The sequence below is a fragment of the Pezoporus occidentalis genome, unplaced genomic scaffold (assembly GCF_034315485.1).
Source record: "Pezoporus occidentalis ecotype Australia unplaced genomic scaffold, CSIRO_AGI_Poc_V1 ctg148, whole genome shotgun sequence".
NCBI classification, from domain to species: domain Eukaryota; kingdom Metazoa; phylum Chordata; class Aves; order Psittaciformes; family Psittacidae; genus Pezoporus; species Pezoporus occidentalis.
The window spans coordinates 197789-224606 of NW_026913295.1; the positions used below are offsets into that span (position 1 = coordinate 197789).

General features: G+C 47.8%; 1 protein-coding gene across 2 annotated transcripts; it reads right to left on the reverse strand.

Annotated features, from left to right (window-relative positions):
• Window positions 1-6080: 6080 nt before the first annotated feature.
• On the reverse strand, window positions 6081-26370 carry CFAP52 (cilia and flagella associated protein 52). 2 transcript variants are annotated; one of them, XM_062610520.1, is made up of 14 exons: window positions 26279-26370; window positions 25120-25319; window positions 24288-24424; window positions 23501-23629; window positions 22373-22472; window positions 21794-21910; window positions 14559-14659; window positions 13217-13387; window positions 11304-11452; window positions 10468-10613; window positions 8321-8472; window positions 7585-7687; window positions 7303-7414; window positions 6081-6519 (listed from the first exon to the last, which is right to left on the reverse strand). In XM_062610520.1, exons 1-14 carry the CDS (start codon window positions 26328-26330, stop codon window positions 6344-6346), a joined length of 1845 nt encoding a protein of 614 aa, XP_062466504.1. In that variant the 5' UTR covers window positions 26331-26370; the 3' UTR covers window positions 6081-6343. The 2 variants fall into 2 exon arrangements, with proteins under 2 accessions (XP_062466504.1, XP_062466505.1); XM_062610521.1 differs by lacking the exon at window positions 6081-6519 and having other exon boundaries at window positions 7358-7494.
• Between the last annotated feature and the right edge of the window lie 448 nt (window positions 26371-26818).

A 26818-nucleotide genomic window follows, 5' to 3' on the forward strand; every position in this document is an offset into this window, starting at 1 on the left:
CCCTGCCCCCTGCCCGTGGCACCACCAGCAAAGCAAACCCACTGTGGTTTCTCAGGTGGTTTCCAGCCTGATCGGGTCTGTCCCATGGCACCATGCCGGCACTGGGACAGGGACTGCAGCGGGTCCGGCTCAGTGTGACCCAGTGGCAGTGCGTTGCTCTTCAAACGGCTGCGGAGACTCAAGTGCCCCAACGTTGGCTGCCCGTGTGAGCCTGGGACCTGCTAGCCTCTGCCAACAGCCCGACACCAACCCTGGCTCAGGGCTCCCAGCACCCCACACCACTGGGGTCACATCCCCGAGTGGGGCAGGGAGGGGGCAGCAATGCCCATGGACCCATGGGCCCAGGCATGTCTGGTGCAGCTGCTGTCCTTAACCAGGGCCATGGGGCTGCGGAGTGATGCGGTGGGAAGGAGGTCCCTCTGCCAGGCAGGGGGCCACTGAATGTCAACTTGCTGCAGGGCAGGGGGCTGCAGTGGCCCCAGTGCAGCCCAGTGGCTCTTCTGTCCTGGGGAGCTGCCAAGGTCAGTGCTGGGCCGTGGAGGGGGTCCCTGGTGGGTGCTGGGGGCTCTCTTCCATCCCTGCAGGTCTTGGCATCATCCAGCAACGTCTCTGCATGTTCCAAGGAAGGATCTGTAGTGCCAGGAAGCCTCCCCTCACCTTCCTTGCCCTGCAGAGGAAGGAGGCACTGCCAGCAGCCTGGGCACGGCCATGTGCTGCAAACCCTGCCCTGGACACTGCTGGGGACGAGGCAGCTTCAGAAGGGCTGCACAGTGGAGGAAGGGCCAGGAGGTGCTGTCATGATCCCTCCTCCCATGGAGCAGGGCTGTGGCTGTGAGGTCAGGAGAGGTGGTGGCAGGGAGCTGGTGACCGCCCTGGGGACACCAGCCCAGCGGCTGTCAGCGTGGTGGGACTGGAGCAGGGCAGAGAGGAGCAGCTATGTGCTGCCAAAACCCACCCTCGCCTAGCGATGCGGGGCACACATCGAGCAGGAGCGGAACCAGCTGCGTGCGGACGGCTCCTCCACCGGAGGCCCTGGTGTGCTGGCAGGCTCAGGAGCTGCTCATCCAGAGCAGAGAGGACTGCTCCCAGCTGGAGTTTTCCTCCGACCGCAGCCACCCTAATGGGGATAGGATGTGCTCTGAGAGCCTGGCTCTGGTGAGGGCACCCCCTGACTCTCAAGCTCTCTGCCCCAGTGGTTAAAGGTCATTTCTCAGCATCCTCCTGGCCAGAGGGTGGGAAAACCCACCTTTACAAAGCCAATATTTAAAATGCTCCTTTTGGAAAGGCATCCTTAAAACTAGTCTCCCTTCTCCTACATGAAGGTCACAGCCCATAAAGCAAAGTCTCAAGCATTCCCTGGGGCTCCTGGCAGTTTCATGGCCCTGCTTACAGCACCACCCTCCTGCAGAGCCCGAGGAGATGGAAACTGGAATCTACTGGAGCATTAGCAGGAGGCTATGGGGATTTTTTCTTCTATCTGAATTACTCACCAAAGGCAGATTGTGCCTTACACAGTGTGGGGAAAACCAGGGTTTATCGAATCTGGAAAGCTCCTGGCTTGTTGCAAATTAAAGTACTTGTTATTTCTCTCCAGTTGGTTTTGGCTGGACACTCAAGCCTGGCAGCATCTCATCCGAGCCAAAACAACAGGGTGGGAGTGAGAGAGGGAACCTGATGAGAGCTTGATTCTGCATCAAGTGGAACAAGAAATCCCAAGCAGCTTGCTAATGGGTGCAAGAGAAAGCCCAGAGAAAGAGTGCGGAAGTCAGAAAATCACAGGGGCCCGAGCCAAATGGAGAGATTCAGATCAGAAACCAGTGTTTGTGAGCACATGACAGGGAAATCGTCTAAAACGCGACAGTGAAGCAGAGTCAGCTCAAAAATCCCCAAACCTGCTGGAATTAGAAAGCATCAGATTATGGAAGCAGCACTGTGAGGCCCCAGTGACCTGCAGCACAGGGCTGAGGAGCACCAAGAGGCTCCCAGGTCCCCACTGTCCCCGCAATGCCAGTGCAGGGAATGGCACCAGTGCATGTGAGCCAATGACATAAACCTCTGCTTGGGTGTTTATGGAGCAGCACCATTCCCAGCACCGGCATGCCAGTGGGCTGGGCCAGCAGCACAGCCCCAGAGCAGGCAGCAGTATCTTCCCAACAGGTACCACCAGATTGTTCCAGTCTGCAGCAATTTGCAGGCTGGAGCAAGCACAGTGAATGCTCACTGTGCTCATCTTCCTTTCAGCAGTATCGTGTTTGCCATCTTCCCTCTTCACATCGTTCGGAACATGGTACCTTCCTATTCAGGCTGAATCCAATATTTATGGGGCTGCAGTACACCAGCAGCACTGGGCTGCGTCAGCAGTTTCTCCCCAAAATGCCTTTTTCGGGAGCTCAGGGCTGGCTGCAGCTCCCGCTGTTCAACCTGCCGTTTGCTGTGTACCAGGCTTAGACTTTGGAGCAAACCCGGGAAGGGGAAAATCTAATCGTCAGATGCAAAGAGATGGGGGAAAATGCTTGTTCACTAGTATGGAAAATTCCTGGTTGTTACAGCATGCATTGTCCCATACCTTGGACACCAGCTGTCTGGGATGAACATGAAAACAGATCTGGTTTGGTTAGGGAGATGTGGGGACAGGACAGCATTGGAAACGTCTGCTCTGGCTGGGCCAGGGAGGCACTCGGCTGTTGGGTGGGTGCAGGAAAACAAACCTTGCAAGTTCTGAGCTGAGCTGGCTCAGGCCCAGCAGGAATCCATTTGCACGGTGCCAGATCCCAGGAATAACAAAACCCAGGGAAACCTCGGCACATGCTCACTGTGCTTTGCCACAGGACGAGGTTTTCTTTCCTGAAGCCTCCCCTGCTCTCTTGGCTGGGAACATCTGTGTGCCCGAGAGCAAGCGTGCTCCAAGAGCCAGGTCCCACTGCCCGGCTCACACCCTGCGGGCAGCTGAGCAGAGACAAGGTGGGGCTGGGAGAACCAGTGTGGTCGAGCTGCTGCCAACACCGCTGCCTGCATCCTGCCTACACATCGGGCAGGCTGGGACAGTGATGTTGGTGCAGGACTTTGCAGATTTAGGTTATGGGAAGGGCGATCAAAGCCTGTGGGGAGCGGGGGTTAAGACACTCCTTAAGTCCTGAGCCATTCTGAAGTGCCGCTCTGCTGGCAAAACAGGGCTACTTCTGATGGCAGTGTTAGCAGGAGGGTGATCACAGAATCGCCAGCACCCCCCTTCTAACGGTGATACTCAGTTTCATGGCTCAAGAGAGGGAGGAAAAGCTTCCCCCTGCAGCAGACAGCTCCTTATGCAGCGTCTCCAACTAGAATTCAATTATAGATAGCAAACTGAGTTATTTAGTACCCCCATTAAAGATGCATGGGCCCTGCCTTCTGATGGAGTATGTCTGAGGAGGAACAGCATCAAGGCTGGGAAATGCTGCTTTTCTGGGGATCTCGCATCATGCTGCTGAACATGCTCCATCGATTTTGAACACCAGCAGATAACCCGGAGCTGCAGGAGCTGCTGCACTTTGTTTGCAGCAGTTTTGCTTTGCTTTTAATGTAGATGTACATTCCCTGGCTGCTTCACTGAACAGGTACCTCCAGGCTCTCTTCACCCACGATCCCCTTGGGAGGAGGATGATGTGCTCTGCAGCAGGCACTGAAACTGGGGGTGGGAAGGGAGAGCCAAGCCCAGGCTGGTGCTGCAGAAACCACCCTGGGCTCTCCCAGGCTGTGCAGCCAGGCTGCGGGGGCTCAGTGGGTTTGGGTGGGAACCAGCCTCAATTTGGCTCCCTCCAGGATGAACGTGCATTTGCCAAACCCTGTATTTGCCCAACCAGGAACCTGATTTTTTGGCTGGAGAAAGCCTGGTTTGATGCTGGGAGGCTGAAGCACCTCTCCTGTGGAGCCAGGCTGAGAGAGCTGGGCTGGTTCAGCCTGGGGAAGAGAAGGCTACTGAAGGGGAGACCTGAGAGCAGCTCCAGTGCCTAAAGGGGCTGCAGGAAACCTGGAGAAGGGCCTTGGACAAGGGATGTAGGGACAGGCCAAGGGGAATGGCTTTAACCTGCCAGAGGGGAGACTGAGATGAGCTCTTAGGCAGAAGCTCTTCCCTGGGAGGGTGCTGAGGCGCTGGCACAGGGTGCCCAGAGAAGCTGTGGCTGCCCCATCCCTGGCAGTGTTCAAGGCCAGGCTGGACACAGGGGCTTGGAGCAAGCTGCTCTAGTGGAAGGTGTCCCTGCCCGTGGCATGGGCTGGAACTGGATAAGCTTTAAGGTGCCTTCCAACACAAACCAGAGGTGTGTTAAAAACCTTTTACTATGAAGCTTTTGTGCTGAGGACAGGAAGGCAAGAAGGGGGATGCAAGCCATTCTGCATTGCTATGTTTCAGTGAGGTCCGTGGCCTGAGCTCAGGAGAAAGGAGGATAATGGCATCAGGGTGCTGGAAGCCAAATTTTTGGTGCTAAGGGGCTTTGGTCCCAGCACTATGCTGTGAATTGATGGGTCAGCTGGAAACATGGTCCTTCCACTGCACCCTGAATCATCTGCCCTTACAGCAGGAAGGATACAACAGCACAGCTTTGTGCATGGACACATGCTGGGGGAGTCTAACGGTAGGACAGAGGAGGTGCTGTGCTGCTGCTGCAGCTTACCAACATCACCCTGGGCAGGGACCTACAGCAGCTGGGACCTACAGCAGCTGCCCACACCGGAGCAAGTGAATTCAGCCAGTGCCCATGCTTAAAATTTGGTTTCACTAAAGGGATGCTGTTTCCCACTGAACAGAACAATGGGCAGGACAAAACTTCTGCAAAGAATCTGTGTGCTATTTGCCAGTCTGTGAGGTGACAGATACAGGGCCTGAGCCTCCCCGTGGGGAGGGGGACAGGTGAGTCAGGAATGTCTGTCTCGCTTTGCTGCCCGAGCCGTGAGGAACCAGCTAGTGCAGGAGGAGTGTGAGAGGCTTCGGTCTTTACACCCCAGGAAGAGCCACAGCAGAACAGGACTCTTCCTTCCCAGTGGGTACTTGGAGGTTTGGTGTGATCTGATGGGAATGGAATTGCTTTGATGAGATGGGACTCTGCTGCACAGGGATCTGCATCTCAAAACTGTGCACCTTGGAGAGCATGGGGAGCTGGCAGTGACATGGGTCTTTGGCACTGCCTGGTCCCCTCTCATTGGTTCCACATCTGTTCTCATTCCTCCCACACAAGCACAAATGTGTGGCCTGTCAACCCCACATTCCAGCAGTTTGATCCTGCCTCTCAAACCACAGCGAACATTGCTGCAGAGCTTGTAAAACCTGGCAGAGCGCTTATTGCTGCACAGCATCAAGTCTTGACTCCAAAGACAAAGAGGAAGAATTACTTAATACTGTCACTAAATATTCATTAATAAGAGCTATTTCATAGACAGTGTAAGGTGCACAGATACCCTCCAACCCTGTCCACAATGACCCACCCTTATGGTGCTATGAGCAGTAAATACATTTAGTGGCATATAAAGGATAATAAGTAGTCATACCTTTAAATTTCTATCCCCCATCACTACCAGAACAGCTAATGATGTCGATATAGGTATGACAATACCTAGTTGACACTGCCTGTAAATCATCATCTTAGTTAACTAAAATATCTGTAAGCCTCAACAGACATTTGAGGAATGAAACACTGTGCTACCAATTTCATTTATGCCAGAATTCTCACAGGCCTTCAATGCCTGCAAAAGCAGTATTGACTTCACTTGCAGCACCTCACAGGCTGGCTGCCTACACTGAGCTTTACACAAATAGTATGTTAAGAGCTGTTGGTTTCAATACCAGGTATGATGCTGGGCACTCATTCTCAGACTAAACACATATTTCATACAAATTTGGAGGCTGTTCAAAAAAAATAGGCCCATGAGCAGGACTGTGAGTGCATCCAGCTGGAAACATCCAGGCATATTCAGAAGTGACTGCACTCTCATTCTTGAAAACCTGGCCCGTGAAGAGAGTTTTGAATTGGACCCCAACACCCTTGTATTCCTGTGTGAACGCTGATTTAAAAATTGACTCAAGAAACCTTCCCAGTTAAATGCCTGAGTTGGAGCTGAGGGATTTTTCTTTAATCAGGACCAGGCAAATTAAAATGAACAGAGAAGAGTGAATTAACACAAGTGATTCATTAAAGGAAGGAACAGAAGACGGTAGGGAAGAGAGAGACCACGTGAAAGCAAGAGGATCTGGTAAATATGTATCAGAGAGGATAAAAATACTACCAATGCTTAAAACAACCTCGGCTGGAAGAGAAAAGGATCCCTGGGAATGGCCAAGGAAGCAGCAGCCTGGCAGCTCCTGTGCCAGCTGTTAGTGCAAGTCTGGGTATTTCCAGAGCAGGATGGCCCCATCCGCACTCACACTCACAATGTTCTTCTTCCCAGGGCAGATCTTGAGACGGGTGATGTTGCCACTATGGCCCACTCCAACGTGAGTCACTGCGCCCTCCTTGTAGTCCCACAGTTTCACCAGATGGTCATCGCCACCTGCACTGGCACAGAGGGAGAACAAACGATTGCTGCTGGAGTTCTGCTGTCTTTTGTCCCCGTGTTACAGGCAGAGGAATACTTAGGCACCAATTGTATTTAGGAAGGCTGGGGTACATTGTATTGGGCATTATGGCAAAACCTACTTAATTTCAAGCAAACTAGAGTCAGTGTCCAGTGGAGTGCTCAGGACCTGCACCAGTGGATCACAGTGAACTATGGCCAGGAACTACTACCAGTAACTTGGAGACCTGCAAAATGCTTTCAACCAACACTCATTTACCAGCTTAATCTACAAGAACCGGTACTGACACCAAATCCATGCTCTTGAACTACAGCCAATATCCACAGTGCCCTAGCTCCTCTGGGCTGGTTCCAGAAGGGATGGCACGGTGGTGGGGAACATGCAAGCCTGGGGCTGGATGGAGTCTGCAGCCATTCCCACTTGTAAACTGATGGAGACTGCCAGGCTGCTGGAGTGGGACACTGAAACAAATCATTCAAGTGCACAGTGAACACTGACCCAAATGAGGAGCAGGCCAAGGAGAAGCCCTGTACTCCGTGGAACACATTTGAACCTTGTCTTCACCTTTATATTACATCTTGCACAGCTGAACCACAGAATCTCCCAAGGCTGACCCACAGCCTTTTCATAAGTGTTCTTCTTCAGTGATTCATTTTCTTTTCCCCTTTTGCTGACCTCTCCTTCTAGTTTTCCCTTTCTTTAGTGAGATCCTTGGTCTTAATATGACCTCCTCTTTTCTAGTTTTATCCCCCACTCACCTGTGACAAAGAATGCCCCATCTGATGTGATGTCCATCCCATTGATGGAACCTGATGCAGAGCCTTCCACTTCTCTGATGACAGAGCCATCAAACACTTCCCAGTATCCAATCTAGAGAGCAGAGCAGAAAGGAAGGCTCAGATGTGCAGGAAAAGCTCATGGGTTTCAGCACCGCCCTGTAACACAATGCTCTGGGGAGGTACAAAAGTTTCATCACATAACAAGCGTCAGACTTTGTGTTTTGGGATTACTGCAGACGCAATTCCTGCAGTTTTACTTACCTTTCTGTCTGTTCCACTGGTGATGACCTGGTATTCTTCAGGATGGTAACACACACACTTGAACAATGTGTTGGCTAGAAACATTTGTTTTCTCACAAAACGCCTGCAAAACACCCCCAAAACAGGAGAGAGCAATAGGGTCAAAAAACAAATGTTGGCTGTCTGAACTATTTCTGCCTGTGCTATGCATCAGATCTCTCTACTTGGATATTTTCAGGTACTGGTCTGAGTTCAGGAGTTCATGAAGCCTATGAGGGTTCTGTTCTAACAGTTCTGTTCCCCATCACAGCTGCCTTATAAGATTTCCGATCTACTCTCATATGAATTACTTTAATTGAGGATGCTTTCCAGGTGCTATCCATGATGCAGAAAATTTCCTTATCCTTCGCACAGTGCAGAAAGCCTGCAGATCTGCAATAGCTCAGTGTGAGTCATGAAGTGCTGGAGAACAGAGCTAGTGGGAAACTGAGGAAGTTACCTACTCCACCCCCTTGGCCAAGCAGGAGCCAGTAGAGGCAAAGGACTTGAGACAAATGTTTGTCTAAACTTTTCTGAGAAGTTTCTTGCATTGGAAGTTCTACATTCCCTGACTTGATTGTTCTTTCCAGTAGTTTTTATCTCCTAATGCTCCTTTTCCCCTCCTCCTCACTTTGTGGTATCCCCAGTAGGGCACAGTGCCCCAACAGAGACACTACCAGCACTCCAAGTGCCTTGCACTACTTATCTGTCTCCTTACGCAATATCCCAGATGATGCACGTCCCATCGAGGCTGGCTGTGACACACTCTCTGTTGTCCTTCTTCACCTTAATGCAGGAGACAGCAGAAACGTGCTCCTTCAGAACCTCCACCAATTTTTGAGTCATCTCACGGATCTCCCAGACCCTCACCTGAAAACCAGCAACAGACATCTGCTCTTGTACCATGTGATCTTGACTGAGCTCAGGAGGATGCCTACGGCTTCCCTCTACTCTTCTTTTTAGGACATACAGCAACTCCATCTCAACCGCCTGTCTCTGTTCTCCTGTGGGCACTCATGCAGCTGACTCACAAAAGCAAACTGCGTTCTTGAGAGAACAATTCCCTGGTTCAGGAACTCCCAGCCATTAACCCCAGACCTTGTTTTTGCCAAGTTCCCACTCTCCCATGCTTCAGTTTACTCATCTCTCCATCAGGAAAATGCATCTGGTCTGTGATACATTTCCAGCCGTGCTTTAAAGATCAAGGAGCAAGGCTTCTGACATGGAACAGAAAAACCTGCTTGCTGTTTGTGCTATACAGAATGCCAGTAAGTAAATACAAACAGCTCTTTAAAGCTTTGATGTGAAATATGGGCCTGAAAGCACCTCTTTTACTGTGGTGGTAACAGCAAAAATCTTCCTGCTTTGAGGACTTGATCCTTTACACCTTGCATTTACTGCCCCACAAGTGCCAAACTAAATGGTATCTATTCATTTTTGCATTCCCCTAAGGTCAAATCCTTATGAAAATGTAGAGCTGAAACATGGAGCTCACCTTCCACCTTTTCAAGTCTGTTACTGAGTTAACTATGGGATCTGGGTGTCCAATTCCCTCTTGCTTAATGATCACAGCATCCAGATCCCTTAAGCCACCCTGAAAGTCACAGCTTTCCAACAACTGGTTTTGACCAAACCATTAGCATTTCAGTAACACCTTTTCTGTGTTCCAAATGAATACTGCAAGTGCTCCCCTGCAGTTCTCATTTCTTCTTTGCCAACCTTTAGCTTTAGTTCTGCCTCAGCTGTCTTTTCAATTCAGAAATGAACTAACCAGAGCCTGTGCCCTTCTGAGGGTGTTGATACAGAATCTAGGTCCTCCATCTTCTGCATTCTCTAGCACTAATCATCCAAGGTACTTCACTGTTCATTTCTCAGTGAAGGGTTGAAGTTGCTCATCATCCCTAATGTCTTTATGCAGTGAGATAAGGCAGTGATGCCATCACTGCTCTGGGGGAGTGCTGAGGTGCAGAATGATTCCAAAAAATGATTCAAGGATTAGGACATTAGCATGAGATTTGGAAGACCTAAGTTCAGTTCCTCCCTCTTCAAGGTTTCCCGTGCCATCTTCAGCACGGCACACTGAGCATCTGAGATCAGGGGACACAAACAAAGCACAGAGAAGTTAAATAGCTATCAGGAATCCACACACAATTCAGTGTCTTGTTCCGAAGGGTCTGCCAGGCTGCAGAGGAAGTCCAAAACTAGGCAAGAAATTGAACATGAGCCTTCCAAGTTTAATTATCTATTTCTAATAGAAATAAACCCCCTGTCTTTAAATGATTTAAACATTAGGAAAGGAGTGTCACTTTTATAAAGTGAAAAGGGCTACTGCTATATGAAATACATGGAGTAGCCAAAATACACGGTGTTTGTATTGTATAGCTGGAGAAAGACTGTTGAACTGCACAGTGTGATGTTACCCCATAGACACTATAGCAATATAAAGGGAAATTTGTGCTACTAAATGAATTCTTATGGGTCAATTTGGACAGGACCAGGACTTCCAAAACAATGACAGAAGGAAAATCTGTGCTAGAATACAGTTAGACAGAGGCTTGCAAACAATGACTAACAGTGGCCGATAAGAAAATACAGGGGAGAGGCAAATGAGCAAAAAGGATGAAGAACATATTCTGCATTAGAAGGATTTCCAGAACTACTCTGCCAGAAGAAACCAGGGCACTGTTTTACATTCTGCCCTCTGAGAGCAGAATTTTGCAGATATCCAAAGCCAGTATTTTCCAACTCAGTCCTCTGCTCGAGTGAAAGCTAAGAAGAGTTCATGTACTGACCGAGCATTACAGGCAACTTGCAGGGCCTGTGATGAGAACACAAAGCTGCTCCAGGCTTTTAAGGAAAAATTACCTGCCCTTCACCTCCTCCACTAATGATCCATTTGCAGTCATTTGTAGCAGCGATTGCCGTCACTCCCAAGCTATGGGCATGGTTCACTACATACATTGGCTGTCCAGTCTCCGGCGTGAAGGCACGGATTGTCCCGTCATTCCAAGCTGATGGATATACAGACAGAAATTACGCAGGTGCCCAGAATTTCCTCATATTATTACCTCTCTTTCCTTCCCAAATGAACCCGTTTTCTTACTGAGTTCCTGTATAAGGCCCAGCCATATTAGATCACCAGTATACATGTGAAAACCACCCTACTGTAGGTGAGCCCACAGAGCTGCAGACACAAATAAACTATTAACATTTAATTTCTGATTTCTGTTTGATTTTGTCTATGGACAAATTGGTTTGATAACAATAGAGCACTGCTGCTCTAGGACTGCTGCAGTTCTGTGTAAGCAATCTGCACATGGCAATGGGTGGGAACTTTATGCAAAAGGTGCTCCACAGACACAGCTGGTGCATACACCAAGGTTAATAGTTCAGAATTAGGGCTTTTGAATGAGGCTGAACTGCTGGAATAAGGATGAATTGTTGGAATTCACATCCAAAACAAGGTGGCCAAACCTTGCCTTCCACGTACACCATTAACTACAGCCCTGAGATACTGGGGGCTGTGAGCAGCATTCATGGGACCAGCAGCAAGCAAAGATGCCCTTGGGTCAAGAGATAGATGTACTGAATTTCAGCCCATTCCAAATTCAGTCTCCTCTTCATTCTAACACACAGATGCTTATTAAATCTGGCAAACACCTGAGGACTGTACTTGACCACGGGTCTGGACTGACCACTACCTGAAATGATGCTCTTGCCATCCCTCATAATCTCAATGGCATGGCAGGTCACGTTGGGGATGACAATTCGTAGGAGCTCCCTGTTCTCCGGGGTGTGCCACACTCGGATATCATTTCCGGAGCAGGTAGCAAACAAGTCAGAAATTCCACTGGAGAATTCAGAGAGCAGAGATAATGAGGAGGGGCATACAGAAAATGCTTCTTTGTCAGATCTTAAATCATCCTTTGAAGCTCTGCTCTTGCTACAGTGCAGCTGTAATCTTCCCAATAGGCACCACCATGGTTAAGTCAAAGGTCTTTTTCACAGGATCACCTCTCTCACATAAAATACCCCTGCTCTGATTTCTACTCAAGGATTCATTTTAAGAAACATTTAAAGTGAAACTAAAATAACTCTATTTCTTTGAACTTATGACATTTATTTCTCCATATTCAATCTCTGAACAACTTCACATGTTGTATATTACAGCCACAAAAGTGGGTATAGAAGTGCTGCGTGCCCAGATTTAACATCAGGGGCTAACAGCAGCTTCATATTGTACAGATGTCATTTTTTATCTTGCTTACTGGATGATTCCTATTCAACACTGCTGAAGGCAATAGAGGCAATGGCAAAAGCCTGTTTGTAACATACTTGTTATACATGTTTGAATAAGAAAAAAACCCTGCAGGATTCCAAATGCTATGGGAGCGAATGCTTTGAAATAAGCTCTAAACCACATGTCCTAGGGATAGGACACAAAGTGAAATCTAGAAAGGTACTGCAAGCTTTGTTCAACACCACCATCAATGCCTGGAAAGATGAACCAGAACAGAGAAAACTGGTACAACAGAAGTGTGGCCCCTTTCAAGCCCAGCTTGTGCAGCAGCTATCTAAAGTAGGAGAACACCAGCAATCCAAGTATTCCCAAATAAGCCAGAACAGGGAATTAAGCACGTATTTCCCAATCAGTGATAAGCTTTGTTCAAGAGAAGTTAACAGACAGAAACTTTAAACATCTGTGCAGGGATAGTTGTTGCAATCATCACTAAATCCAGCTTCATCCAGATACCTCTGAGACACAGATGCACCAGTCAGGTCCAGTAGCATCAGGTCACCCTAAAGCTCCAAATGATTTCCTCACTACATCAGAAGGATGAGTATTTTTTAGGCTGGTGACAGTATGGATGGGGGCATCCTGCATTGTGCACTCTGCTGTACCTTGGTAAGACACGATCCTTTGTGCTGTGTCAAGAAGCAATGCAATAACAACATGCCAAAAATAAAAACCTGCACCGGGACCAAGTTCCCATTCTCTGTTTGGAGAGGAAACAACCCATCCACTGTGGGCTTCTTAAAAGGAATGTGTCATGATCCTTCTATACAGGAAGAGGGAATGTTTGCTGTTTGTTCACAAGACAAAAGCAGGCAGAGGACACACCAGCACACCCAGCATCTCCCATCACAAACCCCAAATTTAATGCAACATGCCGTGTTGTCAATCATGAAATCATGGGAGGCTGAGAGACACAAAAAGCCTCTGAACAGCCCTGTTAGTCATGTTTCAGGTGATGTGACAGGCAGATAGTAGAGCATACACCTCTACAAACTCTAGCTGCAACAGGGTACACAAAAGCAGTTTCAGGATTCACACTGTTGGCAGACTAAGAGACCCACGTCTCACAGCACTAATCCTAGGAGCAAAGGGGGAGGTTTCCGTTGCTGCCATTACCTAAACATAAATAATTCTAGTCTTTTTATTTAGAATTCTTTCTGTAAATCAATGATTTTTCCACCTCTCAAACTCAGCTGCTGCCTTCTGCTTTCAAGCAGCTGCTCACCATCACCCATGCAGGTTACAGTATAAACTGTAAGGATGTTAATGGGCTTTGGGTTCTTGTTGGTTAAAAGCATCCCAGGCAGTTATACTCACAAAGGAAAAACAATATCGTGGACGGCTTCGTTGTGACAGGCAGCAATCAGCTCCTCTTTAAACTCAGTGTAGTTAACTTGATAAATCTGGCACTTGTTTGTCCCTATAAGGAACTGGTGACCCTGACCTCTGCATGTCAGGGAAGTGACACCACCTTGAACTTGAATTTTCCTGTTAAGAGAAAGCAGAAGTTTGGCCTGACATTGACCCTGATGTACTTTTTTTCTGTCTTCCCTTTCCCCCTGACTTGACTTTCGTTCCCCAGAAAGCTCCATATTAGCCTGTGATACCATTACACAAGAAAGTGCTCAGGACTAATATTTCATTCCCAGTCACAGAATTCTAGACTGGTTTGGGTTGGAAGGGACCTTAAAGCTCCTCCAGCTCCAACCCCTGCCACTGGCAGGGACACCTTCCACTGGAGCACCTTGCTCCAAGCCCCTGTGTCCAACCTGGCCTTGAACACTGCCAGGGATGGGGCAGCCACAGCTTCTCTGGGCACCCTGTGCCAGCGCCTCAGCACCCTCACAGGGAAGAGCTTCTGCCTAAGAGCTCATCTCAGTCTCCCCTCTGGCAGGTTAAAGCCAGTCACCTGTTAATACTTCATATGATCTTCCCTCTCCCACCTGCTACTCTGCCAGGCCTTGCAAACACAATGCTTGGGAGATTCTGTTTTCTGGACCAGGGCCTAAGGAAACAGCATCTTTGCTGATATTTTTTGCTCAAGTGCACTTAAATATCTCATGTTCAAGAATACTTCCAGACAGTACAGATCTTTTGGGAATAGTTTAAATTGTATGAAGCTGATTTTGCAGAACTGTACACTTCAGCTGGCTACTCAAAACAATGTAGAAACAGTAGCTGTGAATCCAGTCTGCAAATCACATGTGGGGAAATGACACCTGCAGTACTCTGTTTTGTAGGCTGAAAAAAACGCTTTGCACCTACTCCAGCACTGCCAGACATGAGCCTATAAAATTAGCAGAGCCTTCATTTACAATCCCATGTTCTCCAAGAAACCCTTTGCAGATGGCAAATACTACTCTTTCTCAGCTGGCATAATTTTAGTTTGCATCAATTTAGGATCTCACTCCTCATGCCTAAAAGGAAGCAAGGGTCATTTAAAATGAATGATGAATTCACTTCTGTGCAAAGGCAGGCAATGAGTTTCAGTCTGTTCCAACTTCATTACGCTGGAACCATGCTGTCTGCTCTGTCTGCAGGACTGAAAAACAGATTTGCTTGGATTATGCCTTTCTGTAGAGATGACGGGTTCTTATACTGTGACCCTTTGGGGGAAGTGTCAGCTCTACCCTCCTGATTCTCCCATCTGCTAACTCACTTCATCACTTGGTAGTCTGAGCCTTTACAGAGAGCTACAATCCCTTCTCCGGTGCCGACTATTGAATTTCCTGTCTTCAGCAAAACCAGAGTTGTGACTCCCTAGGAGAAAACAGGATTAAAACACAATTGGATGGAAGCAGAGTCTTGTTATTGCTGCAGCCATGCTAAAATGCAAACGGAGCCTCCATCGTGCTCCTGATGGTGCTGGTGTCACACAAATATGGCTTTATCACTATTCTTTGACTGACCAAGGCTAAAGAGTGACCCTCTGGAGGGGGAAGGGAGAAAAGAGCTACTAATTACAGGTATACATGAACTACTACAGTATGTGGAGCAAGTAAATAGCATCATCATGGATCCTTCAGAGCAGCTGGGACCATGAAAGAGCCTACATAACCTTACCTCATCCCAGCAAGCAACACACACATTTTGTATTAGTGCCTCCAGTTTGCCTTCCCCTGATTCTTCATCTATCTGACAGGGAAACAACACAGGATAAAACTTGGCCCAAGTGTCCTTTCCTCCAACTGCTTTTAGGACAGATCCTCTATGTCCCAGGGCCTCTCCCCCTGCCTGAAAGATCACAGAATCATAGAACAGTTAGGGTTGGAAAGGACCTTGAGATCATCCAGTTCCAACCCCCTGCCATTGGCAGGGACACCTCACACTAAACCATATCACCCAAGGCTCTGTCCAGCCTGGCCTTGAACACCGCCAGGGATGGAGCATTCACAACTTCCCTGGGCAACCCATTCCAGTGCCTCACCACTGTTACAGTAAAGAGCTTCCTCCTTATATCCAATCTAAACTTCCCCTGTTTCAGTTTGACCTGTTACCCCTTGTCCTGTCACTACAGTCCCTAACGAAGAGTCCCTCCCCAGCATCCTTACAGGCTCCCTTCAGATACTGGAAGCTGCTCTGAGGTCTCCACGCAGCCTTGCCTTCTCCAGGCTGAACAGCCCCAACTTTCTCAGCCTGTCTCCATATGGAAGGTGCTCCAGCCCCTGATCATCCTTGCAGTCCTTCTCTGGACTTGCTCCTGTTAACAGCTCTATGTCCTACTTATGTTGAGGACACCAGAACTGCACACAATGCTCCAGGTGAGGTCTCACGAGAGCAGAGTAGAGGGGCAGGATCACCTCCTTCAACCTGCTGGTTACGCTCCTTTGATGCAGCCCAGGACATGGGGGGGTTCTGGGCTCAAGTGCACACTGCAGCTGGCTCATGTTCATTTTCTCATCGACCAACACCCCCAAGTCCTCCTCTGCAGGGCTGCTCTGAATCTCTTCTCTGCCCAACCTGTAGCTGTGCCTGGGATTGCTCCCACCCAGGTGTAGGACCTTGCACTTCACTTGGTTGAACCTCATAAGGTTGGCATCAGCCACCTCTCAAGTGTGTCAAGGTCCCTCTGGATGGCATTCCTTCCCTCCAGTGTATCAACACAGCTTGGTGTCATCGGCAAACTTGCTGAGGGCGCACTCAATCCCACTGTCCATGTCAGCGACAAAGATGTTGAACAGAATCAGTCCCAACACCAACCCCTGAGGGACACCACTCGTTACTGGTCTCCAGCTGGACATTGAGCCATTGACCACGACTGCCGCTATCCAGCCAGTTCTTTATCCACTGAGTGTCCATCCATCGAATTGATGTGTCTCCAATTTAGAGACAAGGATGTCGTGTGGGACAGTGTCGAACGCTCTGCAGAAGTCCAGGTAGATGATGTCAATTGCTCTGCCCTGTCCATCAGTTCCATAGCCCCATAATAGAAGGCCACCAAATCAGTGCAAACCCATCTCCCACCCATTAGTAATAAAATACCTTTGTCACTGAAAAGCTTTGGAAATTAGGCAGCCCATCATCAACATGGGTTGATGCTTCTATTTACTGAGATGAGCAGATCAACAGGATGTCAGCCATTAGAAAAAGGAGAAATGTTTCTTCATGGTCAAAGTAACAGACTACAGTAAATAAAAAACAAACCAACCTTGCCCTTAGCCTTGCCACAAAATTTCAAGTATAAGAAAAGTCAAGTCTCTGCTTCAGTTCTGTAAAGCAATATTACTCCTCTGTATACTAGACAACAGATGGATTCTTGAAAACCTGAGAGACCCCAAAATTGGCTGCAAGAGGGGTGGAACTACTTTTGTGGGGTTAAATCTTAGTACTCTTCCAAAAATGTCCCTGCTAGCTTGGGGGAATGTATGCATGAGTGAAATGGAAATTACTAATAAAAAAAAGGCAATAAAGGACCGAACACTAAGCCCTGGCACGAAGCAGGTGGGTACAAGAGGCACAGGCCAGCTGGGAGCAGCTCCAGGCTCCCTGTGACTTGTAATGAGTCTGTTTAGTGACTTTAAAAGTTCCAATAGAGACTCCAGCACCACTGGCCACTGCCCAAGTTAATGAGCAGTCTTGCCAAGTGTCCTGAGAGGACTAGCACTTTCACATCACGCTGGTTCTTCTTTAAGCCTCAGCCAATGGAGAAAAATGTGTTCAAGTGAAAAGAACAGCTTCCACCTGATGGATTTTTTTTCTAGCATTCCATGTTGTTAAAGCACAAAGACGTGAATACTCAAAAAGTAATAACCAAGAGGCAAATCAGAATAATTCTCTATTTATTCTTTGGGAAGGAGTCACTGTCATGGGCTTGGTTTGTGATTTCTGAACAAATACAGGAGTCGGCACTTTGTGATCAAACCTGACCCCTGACCAGCACCACGCAGCATTCTTGCTTTATTCAAGCATTCATCTGGCCTAACCGCAAAGTGAATTTTTAGGATTAAACACTTTCAGAGTGTTTAAAAGAATGAAAGCCAGAGAATGCTAGTTTTATATCTGGAAAGGACTGAAGCTGTAAGGAAGGTGAGAGAGGAAGGGAAGAAAGAAGAGAAAATAAAATGGACATTTGAGCTGCTGAGACCCAGAAAGGATGGTTCTACAGTCACAGACAAGGTCTGATGAATTTGGAAAAAATACTTTGGTTCAATAATCCAATCAAATAGCAGCAACTGGTTGTTTTTAAAGTCTTGCTTATACTTTTTGAAGGAAACCCCCTAATAATTATGATATAGGTAACTGGGTATTCCAAGCATCCTTGCACCCATCTGCACATCAGCTGAAGGACTGTTTGACTTCAGGAACAAATAAATGTGGATTGTGGGGGAAAAAAAAGTAAAAAAAGATAAAACCCCCCTAATCCTGATTTGTAATTTAATTGCACTGGATTTCCTCATCAGTCTGTCTCCACCAGCAGCACATCCACAGTCTCCTGCAGTATCAGGGCTGATCACTGGGAAAACACAACCTCCAGCAAGGATTTTATGCCACGCTGTCACAACACCACCTGGCTGGAAGCCAGGTTTCATGCAAATATTCTGAGCAAAAGCATGAGAACAAAAGAATTCTTTTGAATTAGAAACATGATCCACGAGCAGAACAATGTTCACAAAAATTTCCTATGAGCTGCTGGCAGCATTTTGCGACTGCCCTGTTCTCGCAGCCTCACCAACTGACTTCTGATCTACTGGTTTGCAGCTTTTCCTGTACAAGACTCGCATCCCAACTGCCCTTTGGGTTGAGCGCTGTGGCAGGTGGTGGCATTAAAAATCAAACCTTTGACTACAGAGTTTATCTGATTGCAGCTCCCTGCTACTTGCTGATAAATTACACGTTTTGCAGCACTGCCAAGACTGCTTCGATTTGCCAAGGTATTCTCTTCAGTTCTTCAGTTTGAGAGGAAAGTGGGTATTATTGAGACAGAAAACCAAAACTTAACTCAAATAGAAGTGGCCGAATTCATTGCCAAGTTCTCAGAATCACCGGAATTTGATTTCAACCTTAACTTCATCATTGTGCTTCTTTTTTTGTCCAGTCTGTTCTCTGGATCACCATGAGGGAACAGAGAGCTTTCTAAGATGCCCCTGTTAGTCGCAGAGTCAAGCAGATCACGTTAATGAGATGATGAATGCTCTATTTTATTTACTGACAGACCTCTTGTAGATGAAATGCAGAGGCAAATGTAGGAGGTTAAAACTATCACCATCCATTATTTACTTCTTACCAAAAGAAATCACTGCTCTGAAGTATGATTATAAATAAAGATACCAGCAAAAATCCAGCCTGCCCATTCCCTTCCCTTCAGAGGTACCTGGTCTTTGTCCCATCCTGATGTCTCATGAGAAAAACAAGTTGCTTCATCGAACCAGTGAACTATTCTGCCACGCCTCTTCAAAACAAACAAAATCTTCAGATCATGTCTTCATAACAAACACATTCTCATATATCTAAAGGCAAAGTTCCTTTAAGGCTGACCAAACTTATTTTCAATAAACATCTTCTCCTTACCCAAACAGTATCTAAACTCTTTCTTTAAAGATATGCTCATCATGGGGTGGCTGTGGATTCCAGGTTTGGAGTTTCATGGCCTCAGAATTCCCTGGTGTGACTGGTGAGAAAAGGTTTTCAGAGAGAGGACAATGTTTGTTCACAAGTATCATAGACTCACAGAACGCATTTGGAAACTGCATTAATAAGAGGGAGGGAAGAGAGCAGTGAGGAATAAGCAAGAGGAGAAGGGATGATGGTGCTGAGCTTTGAACAGAAACGTCTGTTTTAAGTGACGGGGTAAAGGAGGAGATTGGAGAGAATACCTGTTATTTGCATCCAGTGTGAACATCTCCTTTTCACTCCCTTTTCCCAAAATGATCATTGTTGTATCTTAAGTAGCTGCTGGTACAGAGCACTACATTTAAGTCAGATTAATGCCTTCCTGCTCAGGTCTCATCCGTAAAGCTGGCAGGAGGCTGTCACAAGATCCTCTTCTGGATCTTCTCCCTAGCATCTTGTCAGTGTTTTGTGTAGTCCTGTTTTAGTTCAGCTTTTAACTGTCAGAAGCAATGTCAGCTGATGCTCACAATGCTCCAAAGACCTCTGCCACAAACTGTGGTGGCTCAGTTCCTATGGATTTGCCTTATGATCAAGCCTTTCACAGCACGGACCGGCCTGTGGTCTGGCTTTGAGCTCTGCTTTTCTACAAGAGGCCTGAGGACCTCTTTCAAGCACCAAATTGCATGGCATCCTGCTAATGTCCCTGTCTGATTGCTTCTTTAGCAATGTCTGAGGAGCATTTTTTTGGTGAAGCTTTGTTTCACTACATTTGGCACCTTCCCCTCAGCCCTAAAGGCAAGGGGGTTCAGGACCTCGTGTGGTTTCAGCTGTGTACTCTAGGCAGAGTACACACACTGATAGATGTAAGAGGAGTCCAAGGTGCAAGCACTTAACAGGGGAGGTGATACTCAGTCATCAAGACGTTAGCATGAAAGACAGCAGAGATCAGAAAGGACACAAGTCCTGTGTGGATACAGAGCCCTGCAGGAAGACTGCTGGAAGACTTGCTTAACAGGGCGTGGAACATGTACTCAAGAGTATAGACCTGCAGCAGAATTACAATTTCCATCAGGAAAAAAAAATACATTCTTGTCACTTAGTATGTATACAGAATGTAATTACTTACATTCCTGCAATGCAGGTGGGGAACATAACTTCTCCAACCTTCTGGATAAAGATTGAAATATATTTCAAAGAATTCAGTGGCTCTGAGTTATCCCAGAGATGTGGGCATGCACTTGTAACACGAGAAACACCACATTTTGAATGGGCACGTATGTGGTTTGCATGTACGTGCGTGGCACAAGGAAGTTCAGGTATAGGGAAAAAAGCCCAAAGCAGCTTTTTCTTTGGGATTGATTGCTGAACTTTTCTTAAAATTCTTGTTAGTCTTGTATTTGCTCTGAAACAAGATCTGCTTCTTTGTAGAACAGATTCCCCATGGCGTTCCTAACAGGACATCTGGTACTTCCACCTATATTGCTTCCCCCGCAGCTCAAGGGAATCATGGAACCATAATTTTCATGGTTGCTCATCGAGACCAGAATGGTTTGGGTTAGAAGGGACCTTAAATCTCATCTAGTCCAACCCCTCTCATGAGCAAGGAAGTCTTCAGGCAGATCAGGTTGCTCAGAGCTCTGTCCGTCCAACTTGGCCGTGAATCTACTGTCTCCCTGGGCAAACTATGCCAGTGTTTCACCACCCTCATAGTAAAAAAAAAACAACAAACCCAGCATCCTAAGACAGGGGTTTGGATTTACATTGCAAAATACATTCAGCCTTATGCAAGAAAGCTTTTCAGGGAAGTGTTTCAGCTCCTGAGGTATCACTCCTGCCACTGGGTACAAACTGAGAAGCTACAACAAGTCTTTTATAGCAACAAATAAAGAGAACTCAAGCCCAAGCGTACTAGCTGGTGCTGATTATCATTGCAGCTCCCTGCATGCAGAATTAATTCTTGTACAATGAAAGGCCAAAAGCTCCTTATTCAGGAGATATTTCTATGTCAGGATCCTCACACTAAGACTCACGAGACCCAGTCACAGACAGAAAGAGCTAAACTTACAAGATCTTTGGGGTTATGAAGTCAAGCACTCAGCAGTTAAAAAGCAATAGAAGCAATGTACCCTATGCAACCCAGTTATGCATATGCACTACAATAAACTCTTTAAATCCACTCTCTATACTACTTTTTTCAGTAAGACCTCTGCCTCACCAGTGGTAGAGTCAGAACTTCAAAAAGACATCCTCCTGAAAGGAAGGGGGAGGAATAGTTTGTGGAACAAACACAAAAATCTAGGGGGATTTGGTTTTTAAGAGCAATTGTAGTATTTTGAAGTTTTCCCAAAACACTCTTCTTGTGGCAAACAGTGGTCTTGGAAAATTTCAGCTTAGGAAATTTAACAAATCTGTAAGATCTGAATATAAGACCTTATAGCAGCAAGTGTGAGAAAGCCTCTCAAATAAGCACATCTACAGTCTTCCTAGGAGTGTCCTCTGTCTCATTCCAATTAATATCTCCCTAAAAAAAAACAACTCAGGAACTGTTCCATCTTTATGCTCATTTTTCACTTTTTTACGGCTTTTACCAGATTTAGTATAAGAGAGTCTGTGGGATGACATGTGAGAGTCAGGAAAAACCCAAATTCTGAGCCAAATGAAACTGGACCAAGCTAATGGTCTCAAGCTTCCAGCTCAACACTGAGACACTCACAAAGAAGTAACAGCACAGAACAAGGGTTAGTCTGGCAATCAATGTAATGGCTCTCCTGGAAGTTGCCTTACTTTCAGTTACAAACAAAAGGAGGATAAGGGAAAAAATCAAGTCGCAGAGCTGGTACTCACCAAGCTAAACATCTTCTTCTGGGGCCCAAAGTCAGTCATCAGCTTGTGGTTTGTATTCATTTTCAGGACATCACCACTTGATGTGCCAATATAAAAATAACTATCATCATCTGCCATCTATAGGAAAGCAGAAAAACCCAAGAGATCATGGTGAGATAGCTAGACTCTTGTCCCAAGCCTAGTGCTGGGCTGTGGAAATAGCTTCATTTCAGGGTATTGCCAAGATTTAATCCGAAGTGACAGAGCCAGTGTTTTTATCCCATCATACTGAAAGATGTGAATGCAAAATCTTTGCATTCTAACCAAATCTAAATAATATTTTGAATCAAAAATGGGATTCTCAGGGTCTTGGAGCTTGTGAATAAAGCACATGCTGCTTCTCTTTTGAAGCATTCAAAACGCTCTTTCCCAGGATAAAGCAACTGTGGGAGACCATCTTGCAACGAGCCAGCACTCAGTTACTTCACTGCTGTAATGCAGTTGTGACTGGCATTTCTAGTGTTACTGTCAAAGTTTGTGGGTTTTCTCTAGTCCGGGAGAGATGCTCACCTGAGCCAAACTGTCGTGGCTGAAGCTTACCTTCACACACGTGACCACTCTCCTCAGGTGCCCTGTCCGGCATTCAGCTGGGTGGATCTTCCTGTTGGGTAGATCCAGTTCCCACACTCGAACAGTGTTACTGTAAGAACAAATATACTGGGATCAAATCCAGATGTGCAGAAACATCCAAGTTTTTTCACTACTAAAAGAATTAAAAAGCCTTCACAAGGCTACATTGCTCTGAAATATTAACAAGGAGGAAAAGAACAGTATCAGAAAAGCCAGAAGTAAGTCTCAGTCTTTCCTACTGTCTCTTGTGGTCACTCTTTCCAGGCAAATCAAAAATCTTAAAAGGTTCAGCAAATGCATACAGAAGGATTATGGAGGACTATGTAACAACCTTGACACTTCACCTCCCAAAGACACATGCACTGTGGAAATCTCAGATCCTAGAATGGTCCAGGACACTTTCAACTACTTTCTTGCAGTTTAATTGACAAAATACAAGCCAAGATAAAATCTTTCCACACAGTCACCCTTATGTTTGACAAAGTGTTATAACTGCAAAGACCAGCACTCATAAGTGCAACTACAGCCAAGAGCATCCAAAGCCTCCCTTGATTTAAAGAGAGGTGCAGGTCCTCAACACATTTAAATGTCAGGCTAGATACACGAGGGCTGTCTCAGATCCATACAAATGTGCCTTTTTGCACCAATTTTTGTTCCAAGCCAGTGACCAATTGTACATTGCATCTGGTGAGGACAGGAGATGATCCAATGACCTGCAAGATATCGTTTCTACATCGATTAACCATTGTTCAGAGCCATTCAGTGACTGCTTTTCTTGTGTAAACACTGGAAACTAAATGTTTTAAACCCTGCATGGGGAATGCTGAGTACAAAATCCTGCTATCAGAAACAGAAGTGATGCATGTGGGTCCCTTGGGCTGCTTTTAAAACATATTGTTCTATGTAGAACAAGCAGAAATGCCTTAAAGGGACAAGCTGATGGATATTTGTGGGTCCATTCAGAGCAAAAAGAAAAACCACACAAGCAAAAAGCACACAGTTGCTTAAGTTACCCTGTATTTCAGGAAAGACTCTTTCTAAAAGCAAATAGGTCCATAGGTTCTTTCCCCTCTTTCTTTCATCTAAAGAAACCCTTACTTTCCAGCAGTGACAAACATCTCGTCTCTGCAGCTGGAGCACACCACGACGGTTGCGTTCCCCGAGTTCTGTGCCGAGGCAGGGCTCCCGCAGATGGCCTCCCTCTGGTCAACGTGCCACACAACTACGCTGCAGGACAAGGAGGAGCTTACAAGAGCCTTGCTTTTTGCCATTACTTAAAATACTTCAAACCAAAAGCAAGATGAAACCTATTTTCCTGCAGTCTGTTCCCACCAGGATACCAGGATACACAATGAAAGTCCTTTGGCAGAGACTTTAACAGATAAAAGCCCTATCACAAATGTGTGGAATTGCACTTTATATCCCTTGCTCCTCAAGCAAAGGTATGTTCATTTGTCAGATTCATTCTGCTGAACAAGATTCAAATCATACCTTAGGCCACTTGTTAAATCTGATTTAAAATAACTTTTCATTCCACTCTTATTTGCCTTTTTGTCAAAGCAGGCCTCCAGTGAAATCCAGAGCTTTTCAAGGCAGTGCATTAAGCCAGCTAACTGTGCAGGCTCCGTGAGGTTTCTGGGTGATGACACCAGCTTAAGAATTAGCTGCTACTTTCATCTTTCCCCATACCCCACGCTCTGCCCACAGCACCCACCTGGCTTCCCATCGGACAGAGCTGTATCACTGAGGAGAGACATCAAGCAGGGGAAAGACTCAGATGGCCAGAAGGGGGGAGAAGCCAGTGCTCCTCAACAACGTTCCTCCATGCCCTACAACTTGTTGGAAATTGTGTGGAAATCGTCTGCCAAGAAGCAGAAATAGCTACCTGCCGTCATCCTGTCCTCCCAGCGAGATCAGATAAAGGTTGTTGGGAGAAAACGCCAGTCCTTCAACCCTGCCCTTGTGAAGCGATAGCCGAGCAAGTAACTCCTTCCTCTCGAAATGCCACAGGATGATGTCTGCCTGAGGTGCAAAGCAGGAGGGGGCAAAGCCAGAACATTGATGTAGCACACAGGTGTAAAAACTTTCTCTGACAGGAAAGCTGTTAGAAGGAGCCCAGTCAGCTTCTGTCCAGCCAGGGCTCCAGTGACACAAACCTGCTTCAGATTAGGCGCTGTAAGAAGCATTACTCCAGCTTACCGGTTGAGTGGCTTTACTTCAGGTCAGAATAAAAATTGACTTCGGTTTTAAAATACTGACAACACTAATACTTGATTCCTTCCAGGTGTCTCAGGGTCCTTCCAAATAGGCAAAAATTAAGCCACAAAGAACTTTAGAGGTCCAAAACCACACGTAATTAATTAGCTGTCAAAAAAGCCCCAGGCAGCTCTGGAACTCAATTTAAATACACCACCACTTATTAATTAATGTCTAATGAGATTTAGGCTGCCACAGGCAGACAACTCTTTAGATAAAAAGGATGGAAATGAAGAGGCGCTTCAGGCTAGTTATCCCAGTCCTAGAAGGAAGGCTTAACACTTTACAAAAACATAAAGGCAATGGAATAGCCACTATTGCCCATTCTCTGCAATCTCCTCCCACTGTACGCATTTGTATTGCAACAAAAGAAAAAGTAAACCAAAGGTGTTCCCACCACTGGCAAGCCAACTCCATTTTCTTGGTCAAGATTATGCAGGTAAAAAAAGAGCATTACCCACCTTGAAACCCATGAAAGCCACTTCTCCAGAAGCGACGTATACCCCATCCCTAGATACAGCAACACAGGAGACGTTACTGGTGTGGCCGTGCAAGAAAACCTGCTTCTTGCTGTCAAGGTCCTGAATAACAACAGTACAGCCCAGCGGATAGAGCATGTGCTGCTTATTGGGGTGGCAGATGAGGCCAAAGGGTACATGCCCTGCAAGAGAAAGGAGAGAAAGCTCTTCCCTGTGAGGGTGCTGAGGCGCTGGCACAGGGTGCCCAGAGAAGCTGTGGCTGCCCCATCCCTGGCAGTGCTCAAGGCCAGGTTGGACACAGGGGCTTGGAGCAAGCTGCTCTAGAGGAAGTTGTCCCTGCCCGTAGCAGGCAGCTGGGACTGGGTGAGCTCTAAGGTCCTTTCAACCCAACCCAGTCTATATGTGGTTCTATATGACCTGCTGCTGGCTGTTAAAGGTTCTGGGGCCTGCAGGCAAATTCTCTTCCCCTGCCTGAAGCAGGCAGTCCGAAGAGCAGGCTGGCCTCTCCCAACACCTCCATGCCAGTGGCCTCGCTTATCCTGCTCCCTAAGGGGAAATCACTTGTTCCCCAAAGTTTATCTCACAAGGAGGGCAAAACCAGCAGCCTTCCCGTGCCCCCAAAGCCGAGCAGCAGAACAACCCTGGGTACAACTCAAGGGTCACATCTACACTTCTGGGCCCACGCTGTGCTTCCTACAGCTACCAGGACATTTAACCGGCCAAGAGGCTGGCGCCCTCCAGCACAGAGGGATCTCCAGGCACATTTCTGACCTAGGGAGCCCACATCAGCAGCCCCGCTGCCGTGACCTGCCTCCAAAGGGCGGCTGCTGAAGTCGCGATGCCTGAGGCCGGTCCCTTGCCACAACGATGTTCAGCGCGAGCAGGGCTTTGGGTGCGCTGTGACTCCGAAATGAGACTCCTGTGCTCCCAGGTGTTTCCTGCTCTTCGCTTTCCGCCTGGCTCGGGATGCGGGGCGCAGGAAGGGCGAGGGGCGCAGGAAGGGCGAGGGGCGCAGGAAGGGCAGGGGCGCAGGAAGGACTCCGTTGCTCCCGGCCCATCCCACAGCCCCACGCCTGCCGCACGGTGCCCCCCGTACACCCCCGGTGCCCGGAGCCCTCGGGTCCCCCCCGCCCCGCGGTACCGTTGAAGCCGATGGCCGCCCGCAGCTCCAGCGCGCGCGCCTCCTCCGCCATCGCGCCCCGCCCGGCACGCGGCGCCACGGCAACCGGGCCCCGCGCCGGGCCCGCCGCGCCACGGCCGCCAGGGGGCGCTGCAGGGCGGCGGGAGCGGGGTGAGGGAGGGGCGGAGCGTCCCGGAGGAGCGCGCGGAGCCGCGGGAGGGGAGGCGGGAGCGGGGTCGGGAGCGGGCGGGGGAGCGCAGCGGAGCGAGGGGGGCTGCGGCCGGGGGGAGCCGCGGTCGTTGCGGGCCAGCAGCTCAGAGCAGGGGGCACCCGCAGACATCTGCAAGGGCCTCACGCGCTCCAGCGGCCCCGTTCCGTGCCCTCCCAGCGCGGCGCTGTGCTCCTGCGGCAGCCCGAGGAGCCGCGCTGCGGGCTTTGCTCCTAGCGCTTGGAAAGCGCAGGAAACCCATCCCCAGCCTTCAGCCCTCCCCCTGCCCCGCGCACCCTGCACCTGCGCCGAGGTTTAATCCCTGCTGGAGACACTGGAAACGACCCACCCGC

Bases quoted from the DNA above. Each gene is read 5' to 3' on its own strand.
- CFAP52 (XM_062610520.1), bottom strand. From the start codon at position 26,330: ATGGCGGAGGAGGCGCGCGCGCTGGAGCTGCGGGCGGCCATCGGCTTC. The intron at 14,660-21,793 runs GTGAGTACCAGC...GTTTTCTCCTAG, and splicing joins AGAAGAAGATGTTTAGCTTG to GGAGTCACAACTCTGGTTTT. The intron at 6,520-7,302 runs GTGAGTGGGGGA...GTGCCAGTGCAG, and splicing joins TGGGGCATTCTTTGTCACAG to GTGGCGATGACCATCTGGTG.